This window comes from Protopterus annectens, chromosome 2.part1 (assembly GCF_019279795.1).
Source record: "Protopterus annectens isolate FY-2018-M chromosome 2.part1, PAN1.0, whole genome shotgun sequence".
Lineage (NCBI taxonomy): Eukaryota > Metazoa > Chordata > Ceratodontiformes > Protopteridae > Protopterus > Protopterus annectens.
This window is the reverse complement of record NC_056729.1, coordinates 1,455,515,555-1,455,541,452: the sequence shown is the minus strand read 5'-3', so window position 1 is coordinate 1,455,541,452 and position 25,898 is coordinate 1,455,515,555. Positions and strand designations below refer to the sequence as shown.

General features: G+C 43.3%; 1 protein-coding gene across 3 annotated transcripts in view; it reads right to left on the bottom strand.

Annotated features, from left to right (window-relative positions):
• PDS5A (PDS5 cohesin associated factor A) overlaps positions 1–25,898 on the bottom strand; it is a 4,482,835-nt gene that overhangs the window by 599,384 nt on the left and 3,857,553 nt on the right. For all 3 annotated transcript variants that reach the window (XM_044062931.1, XM_044062930.1, XM_044062932.1), the window contains exon 30: positions 10,290–10,456. In XM_044062931.1, coding sequence (XP_043918866.1) covers positions 10,290–10,456 — 167 coding nt within the window. The remainder of the gene's footprint in view (positions 1–10,289; positions 10,457–25,898) is intronic.

The following is a 25,898-nucleotide window of genomic DNA, read 5'->3' as shown; positions in this document are numbered from 1 at the left end:
CCTGATACTTCACCATATGAAACTAGCAGTTCAAACCCCTCATGACAAGGAAAGCAGAGGTGTACACTTTCCTTCCAAACCTGTCTAAGGCTCTGCTTTCTTTCTCAGTCAATAAAGCGTTTTTGGAAGTACTAGCTTTTGCTCCCTTAGGGCCCTGAGTCACCACTTCAGGATCTGCTACAGGGTTCTTAAAAAGGTGTTTGTTGTAATCCAGAACCCTGTAAAATCTGTCAGGTTTCAAAGGGGAAGGGAAAAGGGAGTCTGGTTACAATGAAGAATTCTGCAAGACATTATGGACTGCCTCTAAAACCATAGGAATGGGGGGGGGGGTTGATGCTCAGGGCGATTTAGAAATTCCCAAACCCTCTTGAACTGTGGATAGCCCTAAGCTTCCCATCTGAAGTGAAGAGGGGAAGGGAGCTGCTGAGGCAAGGTTCTGCTCAGAATTAGAATCCACATAGGAAGAAACACATAAACCTTCCTCAAAGGTGGATTTATCTTTATCATCAATATCCTCAGATTAAAAAGAATCAGAAAATTCCTGGGGAGAAGAATCTATATTTCGTTTACCAGTAATAAAGTCCGGGAGAGGAGGCATCTGGATCTGACCAAGGAAATCAAATCTTCAGCCAGGCTAACTAGGTCTTGTTGACAGGCCCGAGTTTGGGAAGGGAAACTGGCAGGCAGAGGCTGCCACAAGGTGGATGCAGCTTTTGTATGTGAGGTCTTTGGCTTAGGTCGAAGGACGACATTTATTTTATTTATTTATTTTATTTTTATTTTACATTTGTTAACCGGGCTAGTCTGGCTGGATACATGTCCATTTTCAGCAGAGGCCCGAGGAGAAAAGCTCCACTATCAGACTAAGACACTACAGATTAGGAAGTAACTAAATAAAAACAAACAAACAAATAACATAATGTACTCAGGTGAAAAACAATTACATATATGGTTTTCATGGACTAGTCTAAATAAATGACAAACAAAGTTCAGACAAGGGGATGAGGAGAATAAGCTCAAGTCTTAGATAATACAAAATAAAGTTAAAAAAATATCAGTAGTAACTGGTCGTGACAACAAAAACAGGTATTGCTAAACTAAATATTATACAGTGTTAAGTATGCAGGTTGCTAGAGAAACATGTATTATACAGTGTTAAGTATGCAGGTTGCTAGAGAAACAGGGTAGTAAATGTAGTTATTGTTAAGGAAAAGGAGAAAATAAAGTAAACTGAAAGAGGAAAAAGTACAGTAATTATTAGGTACAAGTATTACGGACTAAGTAGGTCAAGGGAATAGCCAGTTGTAGAAGGAGAGGAGGAGGTAAAGATATTGATGAAATGTAAATGTAGCAGTATAATAGGAGCTCAGCTAAAATGAGCAAGAGACAGAAAAAAACAGAAAGTCAGAGGGGGATGCAAACAGAAATTTGAAAAAAAGTGATGGTACGGAAAAGGGGGCTGTGGAAGTCAGTGAAAGTTAGTACAGGGGAGCAAAAGTACTCAGGAGCAGAGTAGAGTGAGTAATAAGGTACTTGAGTTCAGTCGGGATTGGAGCATGGACATAGCCAATGAATTAATAGGTGAGTTTTCATTTGTTTTTTGAAAAGGTGACATGAGGCTAGGGAGGTCAGTTCTGCTGGGAGTTTATTCCAGTAAGAACCGATAGTGTTTGCAAATAGGGAATCCCCTGATTTATTATGAGATTTCAATGTGGTAACTAGAAGCTTGTTGGCTGATCTGAGTGTAGTGAGATTTTTATAAGGAGTGATGATTTTGTTTAGTATGGGTGTGTTGGAGGGGTAATGTAGAATTTTAAAAGTGATGATCAGTTGTTGTAGGAGTATTAGGTTTGGGAGTTCAAGCCAGTTTAGTTTCTTTAAGTTATGACAGTGATGAGTTTGGAATGGACAGCCAGTGGCAAATCTGGCTATACTGTGGTAGGCATTATTTAGTTTTTTCAGATTAGCTTTAGATATGTTGATGAAGGAAGGAGAGGCATACAGTAATGTAGAAATAAGGTGAGTTTGGGCTAGAGCCACTCGGGAAGTAGCTGTAAGAAAGGGCTTAAGTCTGTACAAGGCACCAATTTTTTTATTGACTGTCTTGATAGTTAAATCAATGTGATGGTCAAAATTTAGCTGATTATCTATGGTGACACCCAGCAGTTTGGTGCAATAGTCAGGTTTGATGATAGTGCCATTACAGGATGCAATGGAAAAAGTAATTGGGGTGGATTTAAAGGTTGGGGTGAAGAGTAGTAGTTTTGTTTTTTTGGGATTTAGGAGGAGACAGATGTGTTGAAACCATTTTTCTGCTGCAGTGAAGACCAATTGGGTAGCAGAGTGGAGTTCTGCTGGGGAAGAGGCAGAGCAGATGAGAGTGGAATCATCTGCATACTGTATACAAGTGGATGTAGGGAGGGAAGTGGGCAGGTTATTTATGAAAATTGAGAAAAGTAGGGGACCTAGGATGGATCCTTGTGGAGCCAATAGTAACTGGGAGTTGAGGGGATAGATGGCTGTCCCAGAGGACAGCTTGTTTTCTATTAGTCAAGTATGAGTCGAACCATTGTAAAGCTTGTGAATCCAGTGAGAGGGATTTTAAGGTATCAAGGAGAAGTTGATGGTTGACCATATCAAATGCTTTTGAGAGGTCCAAGAATAGTGCAGAGGAGAACAGGTTGTTATTGCGGTTTTTATTGATAGTGTCAGTGAAGGAGAGAAGGGCGGTAGAGGTGCTGTGGTGTGGTCTAAAACCATGTTGAGAGTCCACAAGCAAGTTGTTATTCAAGAGATAATGTAGAAGTTGATGGTGAATGCAGCGTTCCATTATTTTGGATAGAGGAGATAGAAGGGCAATAGGTCGAAAATTGGAGAGTTCATTGGAGTTACCTCTTTTATGGAGGGGAATAATATGGGAGATTTTCCAGCAGGATGGGATTTTGGATTCAGTTATAGTTCTGTTTATTAAGATGGAGACTGGGTAGGCTATTTCAGTTGCAGCTAGTTGTAGATATTCGGCTGGTAGTTTGTCAGCAGAGGGGGTGCAAGGTTTGAGTTTCGATAGTAGTTTACGTATGTAGGTTGTTGATACGGTACTAAACTTTAGCGTGTGGGTACTGTTTTGAGTGGGGGTAATTTGGAGGGATGGGGGGGGAGTCATGGTGCTTGCAAGAGAGGTGACGGTTTCAGAGAAGAAGTTGTTGAAAGTGTCGGCTATTATGTTAGGTTGTGTTTGTGCTAAGCTAGCTGGGGTAGGTGTTTTGGTGTTGCCTGGATGGAGTAGTTTGTTTATTCCTGACCAAAATTGTTTTGGGTTTTGATTTTGGTTTTGTTGATATTGAAAGTGGTAGTTTTTCTTATCCAGATAGGTAAGTTTCTTTGTTTTGTTTCTGAGGTGTTTGAAGTTTTGATGGTCAATAGGGTTTTTTGTGGCCTCTGCACTAGGGCCAGAACCCAGACAGTTGAAACTTGAGGACACAGAGTTGAGGCAATCTCCAGATAACAACAGACTCCATCATCAGTTTTAGAGCTGTCAGAAGCTAGAACCTGCAAAGCAGCTCCAGACCCAAACGATGAGCTAAGTCCTTCAGCTTATAAGGAAGAAGAGGGACCCGGTGGTGTATCAGACTCCGTGCAGGTCTCGATAGAGGCCTGCGCCACAATCTCAGTCACTGAAGGGGACTGCAAAAGCATCTCACTGTCTAAGACTATCACAAGCCTAGGTGGACTGGCAGATGGTGAATGAGCATCATCCGAAAACTTAAGTTTGGGGTGCTTTTCCTTTTTAGGCCTAGGGAAAGTAACTTCTGTTCAACCTGCAGACAACATAGTATGACTTACTAAAATATTTAGCCAAAATCTCCAGCCCTAACCATGATTATTGTACTATCAGAGCAAACACAGAACCGACAGTTAGGAAAGTACAGTTGTGTACACTTACCATAAATGTAGATGTTCGAGTGTATTCACTGTTGCAGTCATCACCTGTGGGTTATCCCTGTTGTGGTAGCCCTCGGCAGGCCCAAATACCAGAGTCAATGTTCTTCTGCACCGGCTGCTGTCGCTTGTTAACTGACGTCAGGTTGTCAGTGCTATAAAGCAAGGCAGCCGATGCCATTACCTCAGTTTTTCTTGCCCTAACCAGTCAGAAACCCAATGAAATTTGGTAAAGTGGTCCTGGTGGCTAAAAGCCACCGTATGAAGCTTAAGTCTCCATAAGGAAAGAGGCTGTAAGGGGGAAGGAGGGAGGAAAACCAGGACTGCAACAGTGAATACACTCTAACATCTACATTTATGTAAGTGTACACAACTGTACTATGTTCTTCATGATTCACTGTTGCAGTCATCACCTGTGGGAGGATTCCCAAAGTTGAGGAGAAGGGTGGTAGGATTAGTAAGAGACCTAGGCATGGGTAAGCATGCTCTGCAGAACTGCAGAGGCAAACCCTGCCTTAGCCCTAGAGAAAAGAGGTAGGTAGTAATGCTTTGTACAGGTATGGACAGAAGTCCAGGTGGCAGCTTCAAAGATGTCCCTGGTGGGAACTCCTCTGAGGAATGCTGTGGAAGTGGAGGCTGCCCTAGTGGAATGTGTACAAATAGACCTAAGGGGTGGTTTCCCATGTAATCTGTAGCAGAAATGGATACAGTGTGATATCCATTTCGAAATGGTTTGCTTGGAAATGGGCTTCCCCTCTGCCCCTGGGGCAAAGCTGACAAGAATTGGTCTATTTTCCTGAAAGGTTTAGTATGGTCCAGGCGGTATCTGAGCTGTCTGTGCACGTCTAGTGAGTGCAGAAATCTTTCCCCCCTGTTTTGAGGGCTAGGAAAGAAGGTGGCAGATGTATGGCCTGGTTGAGAGTAACATTAGATACCACCTTGGGCATAAAGGAGGGGTTAGTCATCAGGGAAACCCTGTCTGCATGGAAAATGATGAAAGGCTCAATGGCCATCAGTGCCTGAGGTTCTGAAACCCTTCTGGCTGAGGTAATCGCTAGCAGGAAAGCAGTCTTCCAGGAGAGGTATCTCAGTTCTGCTGAAGCAGCAGGTTCGAAGGGTGGTAAGGTTAGTTTTTCCAAGACATAATTCAAGTCCCAGGCAGGCATGGGTGGCCTTCTGGGAGGTCTGATATTAGAAGCCCCTCTGAGGAATTGTTTAATCAAAGGATGTGAGAACAGGGGCTGATCTGTATCGAAATGAGCTGAAATGGCTGAGGCATGGATTTTAATAGAAGAGGAGGAGAGGCCACTACTGAGTAACTCCACTAGGTAGTCCAGGATAAGAGGGATGGAAGGTTGTGAGGAATTGCCTACTCTGGCTGGCTCCAGGAGCAGAATCTTTTTCCATTTCCCTGCATAAGATTTTCTGGTGCTGGGCTTTCTGGCCTCTGTGATAATGTCTACGACCTGTTTGCTTAACAGGGGTCCCTTGTTTGCCTTTAGAGTATTAGCAATGCTGACAGTTTGAGAGTCTGCAAGTCTGGGGTGCAGCATCCCCCCCACCTGAGTCAAGAGGTCTGAGATCAGGGGAAGCTGCCTGGGAGGCTGTAATGTCAGGCTGCGCAGTAAGGGGTACCAATGCTATCTGGACCAATCTGGAGCAATGAGGATGGCCTTTGGTCTCTCCTCCCTTATCTTGATCAGTACCTTAGGAATGAGAGGCAGAGGAGGGAATGCGTACACAAAGAGGGAGTTCCAGGGGAAGGTCAAGGCATCCACCTTTCACGCTAGGTGGTGATACTCATTGGTACAGAATTTTTTCAGCTGGTGGCAGAGGTGCGAAGTAAAGAGATCCACCTCTGGAGTTCCCCACTCCTGAGTGACATGCAAAAAGATTTTTCTGTGGAGCTGCCATTCGTGGGGTCCAGTAAGTTTCTGCTTAAGTGGTTTGCCAGGGTGTTGTTGATCCTTGTTAGGTATTAGGTGTAAGCCCATGGAGGAGGCTGTCTACCAGAGGTTCATGGCTAGCCTGCACAGAGGGTAGAGCGAGTCCCTCCCTGTTTGGTGATGTACCACATTACTGTGGTGTTGTCTTTTTGATAGGGATAACCCCTGGCCTGAGATGGGGTTTGAAGGATGTCAGAGCCTTTTGTACTAGCATCATTTCCTTCTGGTTGAGGTGTAAGGGAAGGTGCTGGGCATCCCAAAGACCTTGGGTGCACCTACCTTCTAGGGGAGCACCCCAAGCAATGTCTGAGGTGGTGATGGTCTGCCTGGTTGGGTGGAGGATGAAAGGAAGACCCTTGTTCTTGGCATAGGCCCCTGTCCACCAGAGAAACTCGGCCCTTATACAGGGGATCACAGGGAGAGAGGTCTCTAGAGGCTGAGTGCACTGACACCAAAGGTTCTTTAGATACCACTGAAGTTTTCTCATGTGAAGCCTGGCCAGAGGAATTAGAAGCATGCAAGATGTTCCTCACAGTGAAGTGACTTCAGGAAGCTAGCTGGATAAAGTAGAGAGGCAGGAAGCTCTGGTTTTCTGGGGATAGGAAGGCCATTTGGGATGCTGTGTCCAGCAGTGCTCCCAAGAAAATGATCTACCTGGAGGGTGTTTTTTTGATTTCTTCTTGTTGATGGTGAACCCTAAGGAGGTTAGGAGGGTTTTGACAAATAGGAGGTCCTGGAGCAGCTTTTCTTTGCACTCTGCCTGAATGAGGCAGTTGTCCAGATAAGGGTAAATCTGTATATTTCTCTGTCTGCAAAATGCTATGGCCAGGGCTAAGCATTTGGTGAATACCCTGGAAGCAGTAGATAAGCCAAAGGGTAGCGCAGAGAACTGAGAGTGTTGTAAGCCTGCTCTGAAACGCAGGAATTACCTGCAGGATTCCCTTATGGGGATGTGGAGGTAGGCATCTTTTAGGTCTAGGGTCATTAACCAGGCATCAGCACAGACAGCAGCTGCTGCAAAGTTAGCATTTTGAATTTGGGGACCACCAAGGAGGTGATCAGAATGGATAGATCCAGGATGGGGTGCCAAGTGCTCTCTTTCCTGGGAACAAGGAATAGTCTGGAATAAAAACCTTTGCCTGTTTGATCTGAGGGGACAGGTTCTACTGCCCCCCGGATATGAGAGTTTGGACTTGTTTCAATGCCCCTGCCCACTGATTTGGAGATAAGTCTGGGTACCCTCTTGGAATTGGAAGTTCGTGGAAAGAGAATTTCTATCCCTGAAAAATTATCTTTAAAATCCATTGGTCCTTTGTTACAGAAATCCAATTTTCTTTTCAGAGGGAGAGCCTTCATCCTAGCTTTTGGTGAGTGAAAGGAGGGCGTGGGGGAGTCATTGAGAATTTTTGCCATAGACGGATGGCTTAGCACTCCCTGCCTCTGGGGCGGAAGTGGTCCACTCTTTGGTTCTCTGCTGTCTCTGGGATAGGGGCCTGGGTGGTCTGTCCCTTCAGGGCTTACTTTGCCCCCCGTCTGCTAGGTGCAGGAAAGTACTAGTGCTTAGAGGGAAATTTCCTGCTGAACCTAGAAGGTTGTACCGGAAATAAATATTTTACTGTTTGCATAGATTTTGCTTAGTCTTCCATCTTTTTAAGCACCTCTTCTGCTTTTACTCCTAACAAGCGGCCCTTATCCAAGGGTGCATCAATTAATTTAGACTTGACATGATCAGGGAGAGGTTGTTCCTTCAACCATGCATGTCTTCTAATGGCAGATCCTGACACTGCTGCCCTGCTTGAGGGTTCTAGTGTGTCATATCCACAGTGCAATGAGTGTTTGGCTACTTGACAAGTAGAGTGCAGCAAATCTAATAACTCTTTTGAATTGCACAGTCAGGAAAGGTTGAAATCTTTTGCTTTAAACAGTTCCAAAGTGCGTTGTTGATATTTTAACATGTGGAACTGACAGCTGAGTGCTCTGATAGCCAAGGTTGCAGAGGTGTATACTTTTTTACCCCATCTGTCCAGAGCTCTGGAATCCTTGTCCACATGAATAGGATTCTTTGCAGAACTAGCTTTAGCTCCTTTAGGTCCCTGTGTATTGACCTCTGGGTCTGCAGCAGGATTTCTGTACAGATATTTGTGAGAATCCGGTACTCTGTAATGCCTGTCAGGTTTACTGGGAGGAGGTGGGAGGGCACCAGGGGCTAAACTGGATTCATGGAAAACATCATTTACCACCACTAAGATATGGGGGATGGCCAAGGGTCTGTGCTGGGGCAGGTCTAGAAACTCTCTTAGCCTTTTCTTAGACTGAGGGAAGTCCTGGGAAGCCCAGTGGAAATGTTCCCTGAGGGTGTGAAGGGTTTCTGCAAAGGAAAGGTCTTCTGGTGGGGAGGCAGAAGGAATGGATTCATCTGCATATGAATCCTCATAAGCAGTCAGAGGTGGTTGTTCCTCTTCAAAATCATAAGCAGTCAGAGGTTGTTGTTCCTCTTCAAAATCTGAAAAAATCAGATTCCTGTTCTGTCAGTATTTCAGGAGAAGGGTGTCTTTTCCTTTTAGAAGTTGTGACCGGACTACCTCTGATAAGGGAGATAAGATCCTCCGCCATTTTAAGCATTTGGGCTTGTGGTGGTGGAGCAGGAGTAAGATGGTGGCTAGAGGTAGATTTTTATAAGAGTGGCCTGGCTTCTAGGCCTTAGTGTAACCATCGGTCTGAGAGAAACGGTAGTCAGATGAGAAGACATTGTTTTTTGTCTAGATTCGGTAGTGCGAATGGCCTCCGTGGAAGTCGGTGCCTCCGTTGCGGTTCCGGACCCAACTGAGGCAGATACTAGCAAAGGCTGGAAGATGAAGATTTCTGAGGTAAACCGGACTCTGAAAGGGTCTCGGTAGAGGCCTGCGTAGATATTGTATCGAGCATCTGGGGCTGCGAAAGCGCCTCACTGAATTCCGGAGAACTGATGACCTGCTTAGCGGTAGGGTTGTAGGAAGGCTTAGCTTTGTGGGGTCTGTCTCTATCTTTAACTCTACGTTTTTTCGGAATGTCTATGGATTGTTGGCTGATTGATGTCATTCTGGAATGCGAAGATGGAAAACAAAAATATCTGTCTACAATAAGAGCTCTATGAGGAATGGTTCTTGTGTTAAAGAGAGCACAGAACCGGCAACGGGGGACATCGTGTTCCGGGCCTAAACAAGTGCCGCAGTATGAATGGAAGTCTCGGTGTGGGATCTGCTTTCCACAGGTGAGACAATTGTTAATTTTTTCAGACATTGGTTAGTGCAAGAAAAAAGGATCCCCAATGGGGTACTCAGCTTTAAACGTTTTCAGCTGTAATTCAAACTCTGGTAGTGACCGACCGGCACACTTACAGACTGCTTCTGCTATGGGCTCCATGGCAAGAAAGACTGATGTAATGGTGTCAGCTGCCTTGTTTTACATCACTGATGACCTTACGTCAGTCAGGAAGTGACAGCAGCCGGTATAGAAAAACATTGACTCTGGTGTTCGGGCCGGCTGAGGGCTACCACAGCACGGATAATCCACAGGTGACGACTGCAACAGTGAAACACGAAGATCATCATCATGTTCTGGGCCCAAACAAGTCACACAGAAAGAATTGAAGTCCAAGTTTGGTATTTACTTGCCACAGCACAGACACAGTTAACTTTCTCTGACATCAGTCAAGAAACACATGAGAAGTTCCCCAATGGGGAACTTAGCTTTAGATGTCTTCTTTCTCAGGTGCGGACCAACCGACACACTAACTAGCACTCTCCTTTGGGCTCAGACTGCAAGAGTGAACTTAAGTTATGGTGCCAGCCGACTGCCTTTATATTCAGAAGTTGTGAATTCGAACACGACGTCTGTTGGCTTCAGAAGGAAAAAATTCTCTGGTAGTCAGGCAGGCCAAGGACATCCACGGCAGAAAATCCTATCAGTAAGAATGCAAAAGTGAAACACAAAGAACATCAGAGTGGTAAAGAGTGCAATCAAAGAAGGGTAAATCTTGTCATATGAAAACTGAAAGAATACTTAAAACAATCAGCCTGTAAAACCAAAGCCAAGCAACTAAAGGTTTTGAACAATGAGAACAATGACAAGAAGAAATAATAGTACTGAACGAATACTGGTCTTACAGCAGGAATGTACGCCAGAGATTTTCCAAGTGGAAGACAGTATGAGGATGAAATAACTCATAGGGAGGTAAGGACTTTTTGGAGAAACCTGTTAATATCCAGTACTTTGCAAATTAATATAACCATATAATGTGACTTTCAGTACAGATGACACTCTCAGAAATGCTCAAAACAAGTGTTACAATTTTTTTCCAAAAAACGATTACGCTCTTGTAAGACAAAAAAAAACATTCTACAGAAACATAAGTTTACATTTTACCTTGTTCTGTTGCCTGACTGGGAGATGAGATCAGAGTTCATACTAACGTTCATACTGACATTCATTGAGACACTGCTTAAAGTGTCTATTGGGGTACTTCTGTTGTACGGCCTCCTTCCAGCTGTAGATATTTTGTTTACTGTGCCTAATAAACCAGCAGGTTTAGGCTGTAGAAAGATAAATACATGAGAAATCAGACAAGATAAGACAATACACTTATCCAACGTATAACCTTTTATATTTCAGCTGTTGCACCATTACAGTTAACATTTAAGCTGTAAATGAAGGTTAATACATCAAAAAAGTTTTTAAGTGTTCATAAAATGTCCTAATGTACAGTCAAATGTCCTTACCATGAAGAGAACTACCAATCAGAAAGGAAATGATCATCACAATGAAGCTTAAAGGTTTAACCTATATTTTACTTTATCAGTGATCTTAACATTCTCTTTATGTGGTTCAGCAGACAAATATCCTCATTAAACTTGCATATCTCTATTTGACTGCAGTTTGTTTGCAGTTTCTGTTTTATCCTCTTTACGTCAATAACAGATACATTCTTACAGATCAAACTAGAGCTGGCTAACAAATGAGCTAACGCATTTCCTGCAAATCAAAAGATTTGGTACTACAGTATACAGAATATACAAATATCTATTTCTCTGATTTAAAAAAAAATTGCTGGAATCTCCTTGTATTCTAACTGTGCTTCTCAAACATTTTCAAAATATAGAGTATATTTTAGTGCATTTATTAAAACTGTATTTGCCTTAATATTGCTAAAACTCAAGTGCTCTAGGTTGCACTGCATCTGAATTGTTTGAGTTTTTATTTAGTGCTTTTCTGTATATATAGACTTTTCTGAATATGTAGACTAGCTACTTACTCTACTGTATTACTACCTCTTAAATCGTTTTTCAGTTGTGCACTTGCCTTGCTTCATTTAAAAAGTTTTTAATTGCATTTCATGTTTAGGGCTACACACTCCAGTGTGTTAGCCTTTTCTGTGTTTATTTCTGTATTATTGTATTGTTTAGCCTGTTTTAACAAAAAATAAAAAAAAAACACTGTTTGCTCATTTCCCACCTTTTCTAGTTAGTATACTCCAGATCCCAGGCTTTGGCGGTTTCAGGACTTTATTTTCTGTGTTCAGAGCTATCCAGACCTTGCTGTGGTAGAGGGAAGTTTGACTGCTTACCAGTGAGAGTGGTGAGCATTGTACTGCCTATCCAACACAAGAAGGGTTTCCAGCTGTAAAATTGTAATTTTATTGGCCATTTTGGGCTGATTTCTATCCCTTTCGACTTTCTGGCTTAAAAAGCATGTGTTTGCACGTTTTTCGCATCGTGCAGCACCGCGGGACTACGGTTAAACTATTCCAGTTGCCAGAAAGTCTGCTCTTCAAATTTTCCCTTAGAACTAGCTGGTTTCTCAGTAGTAGCACTAAAATCTGAACCCCTGTGACTAGGACTTGCTCTATAACCTGCTGGAAAGCACTAGGAAACCTTAAACTGATACAAGCACTCAACTCTCCTTGTTAATAAGAAGAAATTAATCGTAGGCACTAAACAGCCTATAATTGCGAAGTACCTTGCAAAGGTAAGGGAAAACAGCTCTTGTACTTTACAGAAAAAGCACCTAAACAGGCATGTCTAAGGGTCAGCTTCCGGTGATTTCTCCTGTCCACCTGGTGAATCTGGGCATACTGGGGCAATGTAGCCACTGCCTCATGTACACAAACAACCCTCTCCTCCTACCACCCAACACTACAGCCTGCGAGAGATGCACTTACATAGCCAAACTGGAAGCAAATTACATAGCCAAACTGGAAGCAAAGCTCTTTCCAGCCAAGATTGTGCTAGACGGTCAGGAGGAGAAGGTTAACACCTGCACTACACCTCAAGCAACACACAGCCCTTCAAAACACACATCAACACCACCCACACACAGCAACACCAAACCCACACATGCAGAGGCCTTTAACATTAACCTGCCCAAGCAACAAGGACCTCTGAAGCTGAAATGCAAACAAATACCAGTCACAACCAAAGAGACACATAGCTCACAACACCAATGCGCCACCCAACAGCAGCCCCTAAGGCAATGCAACATACCCAACACTTTAGTCAGGCACACTGATATCCCACTCACCAGGCTGAACAAGAAGAAAATTACAGTCAGCTGCCTGTCGGGTGCCAGGATCTGCCACATAATCCATGCACTCAACTCACTCCACAAGTACAAATACGACTCTGTCATTGTCCATGTTGGAGGGAATGACTTGAGATGTACCTCCCTGGACTACATGAAGAGAGACATGGAAGAGATCTCAGATCATGTGGCCCAGACAGGTTTGACCATTGCCCTGAATAGCTCCTGCCTTCGCCCAGAATGATACCACAGTATAAGGACAAAATGATTGACTTCTACAATTGGCTAAGCATCTGGTGTCATTCAAAGGGGATCCAGTATCTGTCTGCCTGGGACGATATGATCGACAAACCATGATGCTTTGCCAGAGATGGTCAGCACCTGTCGCCCCTGGGATTCAGGTTATTGGCTAAAGCTCTTGCCACCCCTACAGTGCCTTTTTTAGGCAAGGTCAAAGGACACAACCACCACCGTAACAGATACAAGCAAACAAAATCTGAAGGTAAAGCTACTCAATGCTAGAAGTCTAAACCTCAAAATGTACTCTCTCGAGGCACTCCTAAAAATGGAGAACATTGATAATTGTGCAGTAACTGAGACCTGGTTCAAGGCTCCAGAGCGCACCCCTACAATACCAGGTTACAACTCTTAACACACTTTTCGGCCACCAAACCAAGACCGAAACACTAAAGGTGGAGGAGTGTTCATATTCACCAAGGATATTCACACCTCCAGGCTAGCTGCCCAACACAAGGCATCTGAAATTCTCCAGGTGCAACTAACAATAGGTAAGACTGCAATCCAAACTGTAGCTTGCTACGGATCCCCCACCACACCCTAAGATTCTCACTAAACCTTTCTAAACATACTGGAAAATATTAAGATACAACCAAACACCCTAATACTGGGTGATTTCAACTACTCTGCAATTAACTGGGAAAACTACTCGGGTACCAAGACCTTTTCCCAATGGTTCTTGGAATTCATAAATTCCAACTCCCTGGATCAACTAATCCATTGTCCCACCAGGGGCTCCAATATCCTAGACATGGTCATTACCAACACAGGAGATAGATGCTCCACATTAGTGGTCACCCCCTTATTGGTCAGGTCTGACCATAAGCTAAACGCCCTTGACATCCACATCCCACCACCACCTCCCAGTACAGAAACCTCCATAAAAAACTTCTCCAAAGCCAACTTCATGACACCCATGCAGACAGGAGCTGAAAGTTCGACTGCTGAATCCTACACTAAGGCACTGTACAAGCACATTAACTCGTGCATGAATCGTGCCATCCCAAATAGAACCAAGATGCTCTCCTCCAAAAAAAGGAAGGCAAAATGGTGGTTTCCTGCCATTAACAAACTATACAACAGAAGGAAGAAACTGTTACAGAAAAGAGCAAAATCGCAGGATGCAAAAAACTCCCTTACCAGGCCTCAGTAAGAAGCTGAGATCCCTCATAAAATCCTACAATGCTAGTTACGAAAATAAAATTGCCAAAGATTCCAAAGACAACCAGAAGGCATTCCATAGTTACATCAAGAATGTAAATGGCAATGCTCAGATGTGCTCTGAGCTACAACAGAATGGCATTAAATATACTGATCCCAAGGATATTGCCAATATCCTGGGCAGATCGATTTAGTGCCAACTGCACCCCCCCTCACCCCCTAAAGGGCCCATCTCAATACCAAAAGATTGCCAATTTCCGGTAATCACGGCCACACAGGTAGAAACCACACTCTCCAAAGCCAAGAATACAGCATCCATGGGACCAGATGACATCCCGGGCTGTGTACTGCATGAACTACAAAATGAACTGGCACCCTGGCACCTCACCTAAGTGTCATGTTTAATCATAGCCTCACCTTAGGCTTTGTGCACAGCTACAGTTATCCCACTCCACAAAGTACAGTTTTGTACCTACCATAAATGTAGATGTTCGAGTGCTAATACAGCTGCAGTCATAACAGATGGGTTCTCCTGCCATCAGGCGGGTCCTCGGTCGGCCGAATTCCAAAGTCTAGGTCCGGCGTCAGTTGTTGTCGCTTCTTCCCTGACGTCAGTGCGACAAGGGTATAAAAGAACCAGCCGACACCATTTTCTTCAGTTTTTCTTGCCCCAGATGTCAGGTGCCCCCAGAAGGAAGGCAATACATAAATTTGTGTAATAAAGCAATGTCATATAATCAAAATACAGTAGTGCAAGCAAATACATCAGGAATGAATACCCCAATCAGGTTGCATGAGGAGGTGTTAGCCAATAGGCCTGTCCCAAGAGGGGAAAGAGGGAGGGAAACCTGGACTGCAGCTGTATTAGCACTCGAACATCTACATTTATGGTAGGTACAAAACTGTACTATGTTCATCGTGCATACAGCTGCAGTCATAACAGATGGGTAGAATCCCAAAGCTAAGAAAGGGGTGGTAGGCACTAGGTGGAACTAGGAGGAGCCAGAATGCCCTGCAAGACTGCAGTGGCAAAGCCCGCTCTAAATTTGGAGTATAATGGAAGGTGGTAGTGCTTGGAGAAGGTATGCACAGAACTCCAAGTGGCTGCTTCCAAAATATATTTGGTAGGAACTCCTCTGAGAAAAGCTGCAGAGGTAGCCGTGGCCCTTGTGGAGTGAGATCTGATGCCTGTAGGTACAGTTTTGCCATGAAAAGAATAGCAAAAACGTATGCAGTGGGCTATCCACTTTGAGAATGTCTGTTTGGAAATTGGCTTTCCTTGAGCTCCTATAGCATAGGACACAAAGAGCTGTTCTGATTTTCTGAAAGGCTTTGTTCTGTCCAAATAATAACGCAGTTGTCTGTGGATGTCCAAGGAATGTAGTAATCTCTCCCCTTTGTTTTGAGGATTAGGATAAAAGGTAGGTAAGTGTATAGCCTGATTCAAAGCTACCCTGGATACCACTTTTGGCATAAAGGACGGGTTGGTTCGTAAGGAAACGCTGTCCTGATGGAAGATGATAAAAGGCTGCACAGCCATGAGAGCTTGTAGTTCGATACCCTACGAGCTGAGGTAATAGCCAGAAGGAAAGCTGTTTTCCAGGACAAATATTGCAAATCTGATGAGGCAGCTGGCTCAAAAGGAGGCAAGGTCAGCTTTTCTAGAATGAAATTGAGATCCCAAGCAGGTATTGGTTGTTTCCTTGGGGGTTTTAGATTCTTAGCCCCTCTGAGGAACCGTCTTAAGAGGGGGTGAGAGAATAAGGGTGGATCAGTATTGTATTCTGCAGAAATGGCTGAGGCATGGATTTTGATGGAGGAGAATGAAAGTCCACTGCTTAGCAGCTCAGCTAGATACTGTAATATTTGAGGTAAATTCAGTTTTCCAGGATCCTGGCCCTTTTTCTCATTCCAGACACAAAACCGTTTCCATTTTGAGGAGTAAGCTTTTCTAGTAGACGGCCTTCTGGCCTCCAAAATGACATCCTGCACCTCCTTGGAGAGTAGGGTCTGTTGTGATGCTAAGGAATCTTCCATGCAGCTAGATTGAGTGTTTTTAGCTGACAGTGAACAGTTTGGAAGCTGTGCTGAGTCAGAAGAAGAGGCATTAGAGTCAGGGTCCATGGTGGGGAATGCATCAGGCTCCTCAGGAGTGGGTACCAGTGTTGTCTTGGCCAGTCTGGAGCAATGAGAATCATCTTTGGTCTGTCTGCTCTGGTTTTTAATAGAACTTTGGGCAGCAGAGGAAGAGGTGGGAAGGCATAAACTGTCATTGATGTCCAACTGAAAGAGAGAGTGTCCACTCTCCAGGCCTTTGGATGAAAAATCCTTGAGCAGTATTTTGTCAATTGGTGATTTTTGTGGGAGGCAAAGAGATCTATGTCTGGCCTTCCCCATGCTTGAATTATCTCTGTAAAAACTTGAGGATGCAACTTCCATTAGTGTGGATCTGTCATATTTCTGCTTAAGTTGTCTGCCAGCGTGTTTTCCTTGCCTGGCAAGTACTGCGCTTGTAGTTCGATTTGTAAGTCCAGGGCCATGTTCCAAAGTGACATGGCCAGTCTTCATAGGGGGTATGAATGTTTTCCTCCCTGTTTGTTTATGTACCACATTACTGTGGTGTTGTCCGTCCTTATCAATAATTGACCTGGTTGCAGAAGGTCTTTGAAAGCTATAATAGCATTTATTACTGCTAGCATTTCCTTTTGATTGATGTGAAGGTGCTTTTCTTTTTGGGACCATTTGCCCTGAATGCACCAATCTGTCATGTGCGCCCCCCAGGCGTATTCCGAGGCGTCTGTTGTGATGACTTGATTTGCTTGAGGCTTGCTGAATGGGAGATCTGTGTTTGTTTGGCATGCTTGAGCCCACCACAGAAATTCCTTTTGAAGACATGGAATTAGTGGTATTATTGTTTCCAAACTGTGGCTATGTTGAGACCATAGGTTTTTCAGGTACCATTGAAGTTTCCTCATATGCAGTTTTGCACATGGGATTAATAAGATGCAAGATGCCATGAATCCCAGAGCCTGCAGGATTTTCCTTGCAGTCAGCCTGGTGCAATTTGCTAGTGTTCTGAAGTACTGAGTTAGTTGCCCCTGCTTCTCTGGCGTGAGGTAGGCCATCTGGGTGTTTGTGTCCAGTTGGCACCCAGGAAAATTATTTTCCGAGAGGGTATTAGCCTTGATTTCTTTTTGTTGACTGTGTATCCCAGAGAATTCAACAACATTATTACATAAGCCAGATTTTTCAGAAGAATGTGCTTGCTGTCCACTTGGATCAGGCAGTCGTCCAAATAGGGGTATATTTGTATCCCTTGAAGTCTGCAGTAGGCAATTACTGATGCCAGGCATTTCGTGAATACTCTGGGCGCAGTACATAAGCCAAAGGGCAATGCAGAGAATTGATAATGTTGAACCTGCAAGAAATCTGAGGTATCTTCTGCAATTTTGTCTGACTGGGACATGCAGGTATCCCTCCTTGAGGTCCAATGTTACCAGCCAAGACTCCTTGCCCAGCATGGGAAGAAGCTGCTGTAGAGTGAGCATCTTGAATTTTGGTACGAGTAGGAATGTGTTTAGGATGGATAGGTCCAAAATAGGTCTCCAATCTTTTCCCTTCCTTGGTACCAGGAATAGTCTGGAATAAAAACCTTGACCTTGTTTTTGCGTAGGTACCTCTTGAATAGCTTTCATGTCTATGAGATCTGAAATTTGTCTTTGTGCCTCTGCCCTTTGATTGTGTGGCAGGTTTGGCATGCCTCTCATTTTTGGAAGGGTGTGAAAATGGAATCTGTAGCCTCTGTTTATAATGTCCAGGATCCATTTGTCTTTTGTGACAATATTCCAATTTTTTGAAAATAATGCCAGTTTTCCGCCTAAGGGTGCTGCCATTTGAGTCTTGCTTGGCATGCAAAGAGGAAAGTCATTGGGCTTGCTTTCTGAATGGTTGCGAGTTATCCTCACCACCTCTTTGTGTAGGAGCTTGCCATTGTCTGCCTCTAAACGATGCTTGGGATTTGCCCTCTGCCCCTCGGGCGCCTGTATCTACCTCTTTGGGGTCTGTCCGTGGCTGGAAAGGACCAATTTTTGGAAGGCCAATTTCTACTGAAACGTGGGGGTTGTACCTGTAGAAAATCTTTCACTGTTTGCACTGATTTAGCCTTTTCCTCCATTTTCCTTAATACCTCCTCAGCATTAGCACCAAATAATACATCCTTTTGTAGAGGGGCATCTAGTAATTTAGCTTTGACATGATCTGGTAAGGTTTGTTCCTTGAGACAGGATCAGTCATACGTAGACATGCCTGGAACAGCAGCTATACATGAGGCCTCTAGAGCATCAAAACCACATTGTAAGGTATGCTTACCCACTTGTTCTGCACTATGCATCAAATCCTGCAACTCCTTCAAGTCTGGTTGTTCAGGTTGTGACATTTTACTTCTCAATTGTGATAACAAAAACTGTTGGTACTTTAGCATATGGAACTGACAGTTTAATGCCCTCATGGTTAAGGTGGCCGAGGTATATACCTTTTTTCCCCACCTTTCTAAGGATCTGGAATCTCTCTCTCGGAAGGTAATGGATTTTTAGAAGTGGAGGCCTTAATTCCCTTGGGGCCATGTGAGATAGTTTCTGGGTCAGCAGCATGGCTTCTGTATAGAAATTGGTGTGAGTCAGGAACCCTGTAGTACCTGTCAGGCTTGACTGGGGCTGGAGGTAGAGAATCCAGGTTAAGGCAGGCCTCCGAGTACACATCATCTAGTATGTCCAAGACAGGAGGTATAGCCAGAGGCCTGTGCTGAGGTAGCAAGAGAAATTCCCTAAGCCTTTTCTTGGAATCTGAATAATCTTGGCCTTCCCAGTGGAAGTGTTCCCTTAAGGTATGCAAAGTTTCCCCAAATGAGTAATCCTCTGGGGGGGATACAGAGGGAATGGACTCCTCTGCATCAGAGTCTTCAAAAGGGGAGTAAGAATGTTCCTGTTCATCAGAGTGCTCTGATATAATGGAGCCCTGATCAGAGGGAGAGGGATTCTTCCTCCACTCTGGGCCTTTTGTGCGGGGGGGGGTTGAGAACCCCAGATAAGAGTAATTAAATCCTCAGCCATTTTAAGCATCTGTTTTTTAGGCATGGGGCCTGGAGATAGGCCCTGTGTAGCTTGTCTCTTAGAATGCATGGCTGCTTTAGACTTAGTGAAAGCCTTGATGGAAAAAGAAGAGGAAGGTCTGAAGACACCTTGAGAAGAGGTAGACCTGTCCACATTTTGAGATTCACCACCAAGAGTGGCTTCGGTATCTGTAGTCGGGGTGTGGGTCAAGGAGCCTGTGACCTCGGGCACAGGAGACACCGCCAATGAAGTGTCGTCGGTAGTCAGGGGCTGCGTAGGTGCCTCGCTGAGAACCGGACCACGTGTAGTCAGCTTCGGCGTGGTGTTGGTAGAGGCCGCGGACCTCGTGTGTCGGTCCTTATCTTTGGGCTTTTTAGACAAAACTGGAGTCGGAGTATCCGACGACATAATATAGTTAAAATTTTTGCCAAAATAATGCTGGGCGAACTCCACTCGACGCTTAATGGTGCGTTTGTTGAATGTAGCACAAAAGCGACAGACCGAGACGTCGTGGTCTGGGCCTAAACAAGGAATACAGAGGGAATGGAAATCCTTATGCGGTATTTGCTTCCCACATGAAATACAATTATTAACTTTGTCTGACATCGGTCTGAGGCAAGAAAAGTTTCCCCAACGGGGTACTTAGCTTTCAAGAAGACTTCGGTTGCAAAATTTTTGTAATTTCAGGAGATGGCCGACCGGCACTTGCGAACTGCTTCTGCTTCGGGCACCGCTTGGCAAGAAAGACTGAAGAAAATGGCGTCGGCTGGTTCTTTTATACCCCTGTCGCACTGACATCAGGGAAGAAGCGACGACAACCGACGCCAGACCTAGACTTTGGAATTCGGCCGACCGAGGACCCGCCTGACGACAAGAGAACCCATCTGTTATGACTGCAGCTGTATGCACGATGAACATCGGGGGATCCACCTTGGATCCCCGAAACTACCGTCCCATCAGTCTGACTAGCCTGATCCGCAAGGGCATGGAACGCATTATCATGGAACTTATAAACAAAGACATCGGCAACCTTCAAACACTGGACCCCATCCCGTTTGGTTTCGTGAAGGGCCGATCTTGTCTTCTGAACCAGACTAACTTCTTTGAATCAGTCTCCAGAGCTGTGGACAAGGGTGAGGAGGTCCACACAATCTATCTGGACCTCGCCAAGCCCTTCGACACCATCCCCCACTCTGGAATCATTGATAAACTTACTAAGTTGGGCATAAATCCCTACGTCACTCGGTGTGTTGCCAACTGGCTTACTGACAGAACCTAGACTGCAAAAGTAGCCGACCCCAAACCCAGCTCCAGACAAGAGGAGTACCTCACGGTTCAGTCCTGGAACCGATTTTGTTTGGCATCTACTTCTCTGAAGTACAGGCCAACACTAAGGGACTCTGGCTAACAAAGTTCGCAGATGACTGCAAACTGGGAGCCATTTTTGAATCCCCAAATGATGTGGATATTCTAGAAAAGGGCCTTACAGAAACAGATGCTTGGTGCCAGAGGGATGGGCTCAAGCTTAATGCCAAGAAATGTATATGTTATCCCCTTTGGGAAAACCCATGTACCCATGAATTACCACACAGGTGGCAGTACACTAAATGCCAAAAGTGTGATGAGAGACTTAGGGACACAGGTAGACAGTGGTCTCACCTTCGATAACTACATCACTACAACAGTCAGGAAAGTCCTTCTATGTGGCACACCTCATAACTAAGGGCTTTTCATCCAGAAAAAAGGAGGTCATTGTCCCACTGTACTCATCCCTCATTAGACCCATTATAGAGTACAACACCCCATTTGGTATGTACCTCACAAGACATCAGCAACAACTGGAAAGGCCACAGAAATACCTCACTAAAAGAATCACAGGCTTAAAGTAGATGCCCTATGCTGACCGTCTAAAAAAAACTCCAGCTATACTCTGTCGCATATCGACTACTCAGAGGCGATCTCTGCTTAACATACAATGCCATGTCAAATCCTGAGCTGTTGGAAATGCTCCACTTAAAGAAATCCCAATCCCGCAGTGCCACACGCTCCAGGGATCTAAACCTTGTCATCACAATAAACACATGCTGGAGAGATAGGTTCCTGACCCAGAGACTCCCCATACTCTGGAATAGAATGCCCATACATGTCAAGCAGAGCACCTCCTTGGTCCTCTTCAAAAGGAATTATCAAGGATGGGAGATAGGAAATTCACCCAGGGGATCACGTCAGTCGCTCTGCTAGACAGGGGTCCAGGGAAGTAAATATTGTGGGAAGAAATATCCAGGGAATTGTTATGGCTAGGCTTGTATAGGCCCTAGGGCCGATAGCCTAGTACCAACCTATGAACCTATTTATACAAAATAAATGTAACAGCAAACAAGACATGGGTATAATTGAACACCACTGCAGTGGAGTCTCATCACTGATTAGTGGATAGCATTTAAAATACATAAATAAATAAATAATACAGTTGCACTTATCAAGTGAGAATGTGTATAAAAGATCACTGTAGTAGTTCATTCAAAACATGAACAGGGACAAACCACAAGTGAATGTCAGTCTTCCCGACTTCCTGCCAGTACTGAAAAGCAGATGTATATCTCTAGGGGATGTGGGATTGTATCCTATGTCATGACCACCTAGAGGACGTTTACAGCAAATGACACTGCAAACACTGCCTACTGGTGTTGTCTGATTTAGATCATGCATGTCTATCATCTATTCAAGGAGAAAAAGCACCCAGTGAAGGTACTATCAAAGAAGCTAACGGGAAAAAGTACTCGACCCACTACTTCTAATTACCAGATTCCATCACTTACATAAGCAAACTAATTTATTTATTTTTTATTTACTTATAGTTTGTTGACCAGTTAGTCCCACTAGGCCAATGGACTGTCTTCAGTGGAAACCAAAGGAGGTATTTATACTGACAAAGGGAAATTTGGCTAGGGCAATGGGGAACTTTCCCTACTATTGTTTCAATAACTGCTGGAGGATCGTTTATGGCCACCTGAGCTACCACCAACTCAGGCAGATGGGGGCTCACTTTTAATGTCTCATCCAAAGGATGGCACACTCATAGGTGCAACACCCCCTTATGCTGCACTATAGTATCAGTATTAGAACATTAATCCAACTACTTGGTCTGGAAACACAGACCACAGCATTTTGATCTTAAAGTATCAAAGGCAAGTGTGCTAGTCCTTTATCTACCGAGACAGCAATCTATGAAACAAACTCCCAAAACCCACAGATGTATACAAGACAGGAAAAAGATTGCTCAAGGTATGTTATCAGATCACTCCCAGTGGGAGAGAGGAAATGAGAATGAGTCTCCTGTTTGAAAACTACATTTATGGTGATTACTCCCACTCAGCGATACAATGTTCATCATAAAGATTACTGCTGCAGTGTATTCTTAACTTTAACAGGAAAGTACTAAGACAGGAGTCTAACAATAAAAATTGGGGAGAGTTTTCAGCACACCAAGTGCACTACATACACAAAAAGGAATTACTACTTCCAGGCTATACATCCAAACTGTAATACCTATAGAAAGTATAGAAAGAAGTCTAACATGAAGATTCACAAATATTCCTGAAAGATCATGTGAGGAGAAGGTTGCAGTGGCAGCAACTGCCATTGTAGCATGTGTCCTGGACTTACAGACAGCTTAAATATCTTTTTGTTTAGTGCAACATTCTGAATACCATGTGATGGTTCATCTGTCTTAAGATTTTTCGGGTACTGAATCATGGGAGTCTTAAGTATACCTCTACAAATCTTTTTACCAAATCTGTTCAGGGTTCTGCCCTCTCTCTTTTTAATTTGGTAAGGTGTTGAGGGCCTGGAACCACCTTAGGAATTAGAAGATGCCTCCAAGGGAAAAAATGTTGGGTCCTATGCAGCTTTTTGTAAGATGCTGAACCTGTTCTTGCACTTACTCATTACCTAGGGAAAGGAGACATTTTACAACATACCTTTAAACATCTCTATAACTGATGGTACTGTTAAGGATCTAGGGTTTAGAAATTAAACATTTTTCTGGGGAGGGGTTAACTCCTTATCACACTGACTTGTGCTCTTCATGAAAATTATGCACTTTTGTAAAGATGTCCTTTTGGTGGGAGCCTTGAAGAGATGGCATTTTCATTATCCATATCAAAGCCTAAAAGTGTGCGTTTCAATAGGCTAGACCTAGCTCTTTGCAATCTCAGTACAAGGAGTTGACAAAGAAAGAGGTCCTCCTAGTTCCCCAGGAAGGAGTAATCTGTCTTCCTTTCTCAATGTCTGTGCAGTCTCAGATATGGTATGTGTGTGTTTAACTACACACACACACATATATATATATATATATATATATATATATGTGTGTGTGTGTGTTTTCTCTGTGTGTGCAAATGTGTGCGTATACACACACACACACACACATCTATATATATATATATATATATATATATATATATATATATATATATATATATACACACACACACACATATAGCTGGGGGTTAAGTAATGCAGTCCCTCACATACCAAGGAGTGCAAAGTGCCCCCTCAAAAATGATTATGTGCATCGTTTCACTGCATACTGACACACACCTAGTAATTCGAGATATGGTATCTCAACTCATTCTCTTTCTGACTGGCTACTCCTTTTGACAGACTAAACTTGAGGTTGTGTTTAGGACTGCCAGCAAAATTATGGACCAAATCCAATACCTGCCAGGTTTTTAACAACCCTCTGTGTCAGTGCTCCACCACTGCCACATCAACAAAGTCTGTCCATACATCTGTGACAACCTGTAGCATGTAGAAAGCGGATATCTCTAAGGGGTTCCATACTTAAGCCACTACTTTCTGTGGACAAACTGTTATTTCTCTACAATGCAGTTGAGAATCTCAAAAGATAACCCACATCATAGGCCAATACAATCACCCATGAGTTGTTTACATTTGCTGACTGGGAATGTCCAGCTGGGAAATCTTGTTTTCAGTAGAGTCCATGAGGAGATGTCCCTAAACAGTAACACAAAATGATGGAACAACAAATGATGCACATTTTAAATAGATGTAAGTACTGATAATTTAAAAATAGCAATAAACAAAAGTCACATATGTACATAAAATAAATCCAACACATTTTGCTGCTGAGCAACTATCCAAACAGTTGCAGAGGTAAAAACAGAAACAGTGTCAGGTGGTGTAAAGCAAAATCTAGTTGGCCACTTATATAACCAAGTTCTCCCACACAGAGTAGGAATGTTATGCAGAGGACAGGAAGAGAGTTGCTATCAAAGAACTGGAATTAGTAAAACTATTTCTTAGTCAAAGGATGAATACATTTTTGCTTAGGCTATATTATCTACTCATCTCTGTTCCAAAGAGTATACTCAGTGTGTTTAATGTCATCTCTATGAACTCCAAATTGTGAATACTTTATCTGCTGACAATGTTCTTTTTCTACTTTTTGTATCTGTCTGAATATTTGCACTATGTATGCATAGGTTCACACTGTATGAAGTGGAGCTGAATTTTTATATACGTCATTCATCTGCATTAGATTTTATAACAACTTTAACTGTAACCACATTATGTCACAACGTGTGCTTTTCTCACCGAGCTTCCACTGAAAATGATATATTATCTCCGACTTTCCTGGTAAAAAAATGTCAAACAAAATAAATTGTATGACTACCCAGGACTTTCACAAAATACATAGCAACTTTTTCAACCTAAATATAGTGTTACTATCTCAACTACAAAGTAATTAGTGCACATATTATATTAATGAATAATATGCAAAATAACCACAGAATATTAATAATCAAACTTTTAACAAACAGAGATGTTCCTACTAACTACATAAAGCACTACTGATTTGTATGGATTCAGACAATAACACATAGTGTGACAGTATCACAAAAACTAAGTGGTAAGTGAATTTTTATTATAATAGAACATCACAAGCTAATGAAACGAATAAAGGTATACATCTGCTCACGTTCTGGACTTAAGTTTTTAAGAAGTCTGTTAGACAAGTGTATAGTGGAAACTGACTTTCTTCCTTCTTTTGCAAACACATGTATGGATTTTAGAATCACCAAGCCTACAGTTTGCCTTTTAGATGGATGTAGTATGACGAACCAACCAAAGGCTTTGAGAATATGATATTTGTTATGCCAAGCAGTGATGTTAGGGATGCTAGACAGCGATGGCCAACTGGCAGATATTAAGAAATTTGTGAATGGTACATAGCTGCTAGTCTAATATGGTGGCTGAACTCTAGCCAGAACAAACGGTGGAAGATGGGCAATAGTAAAGTTTCACCAGGCTGACCTGCACCAAATCTCAATGTTCTATTACATGCAGTAGCACAGCTAGGGTGGGGTGACAGGGGCAACTGCCCTGGGAGCAAAGTGTTTAGGGGCATAATCAGCCGATTCCAATCTTCCTTTAATGCAAACCAGCTATTAAAAGCTGGTACTGCATTTGCAGTCAAACCTGAATGCTGTAGTGCTCCGTGTGCGGTCTAAACTGTAGCAAGCAGTTTGCTACAGTTTAAAAGTAATTTTTTTTAATATAAAACATGAGCACTGTAGCACTTCATGCAGACAGGGTATAGACTGCAGCAACTGTTTGCAACATTTGTAGTAAGCAGTTTTCTGCAGTTTAAAAGAATAAAGTATTTTGTTTAATAAAATATGCTGAAGGTAGGTTGGGGGCAGGGCACAGAAATGGGACATGAATGGCTGTGGGGGGGGGGCTGCATCTGGCCACTTGGTTGTTGGTTGGTGTGACAGTGGAAGGAAAGTCAGTCTTTATTTGGCTGTTAAATGAAGAGCTGGTGGGTGTAGATCTAATGTAATAAGTCAAATGCTTACAATGTAGC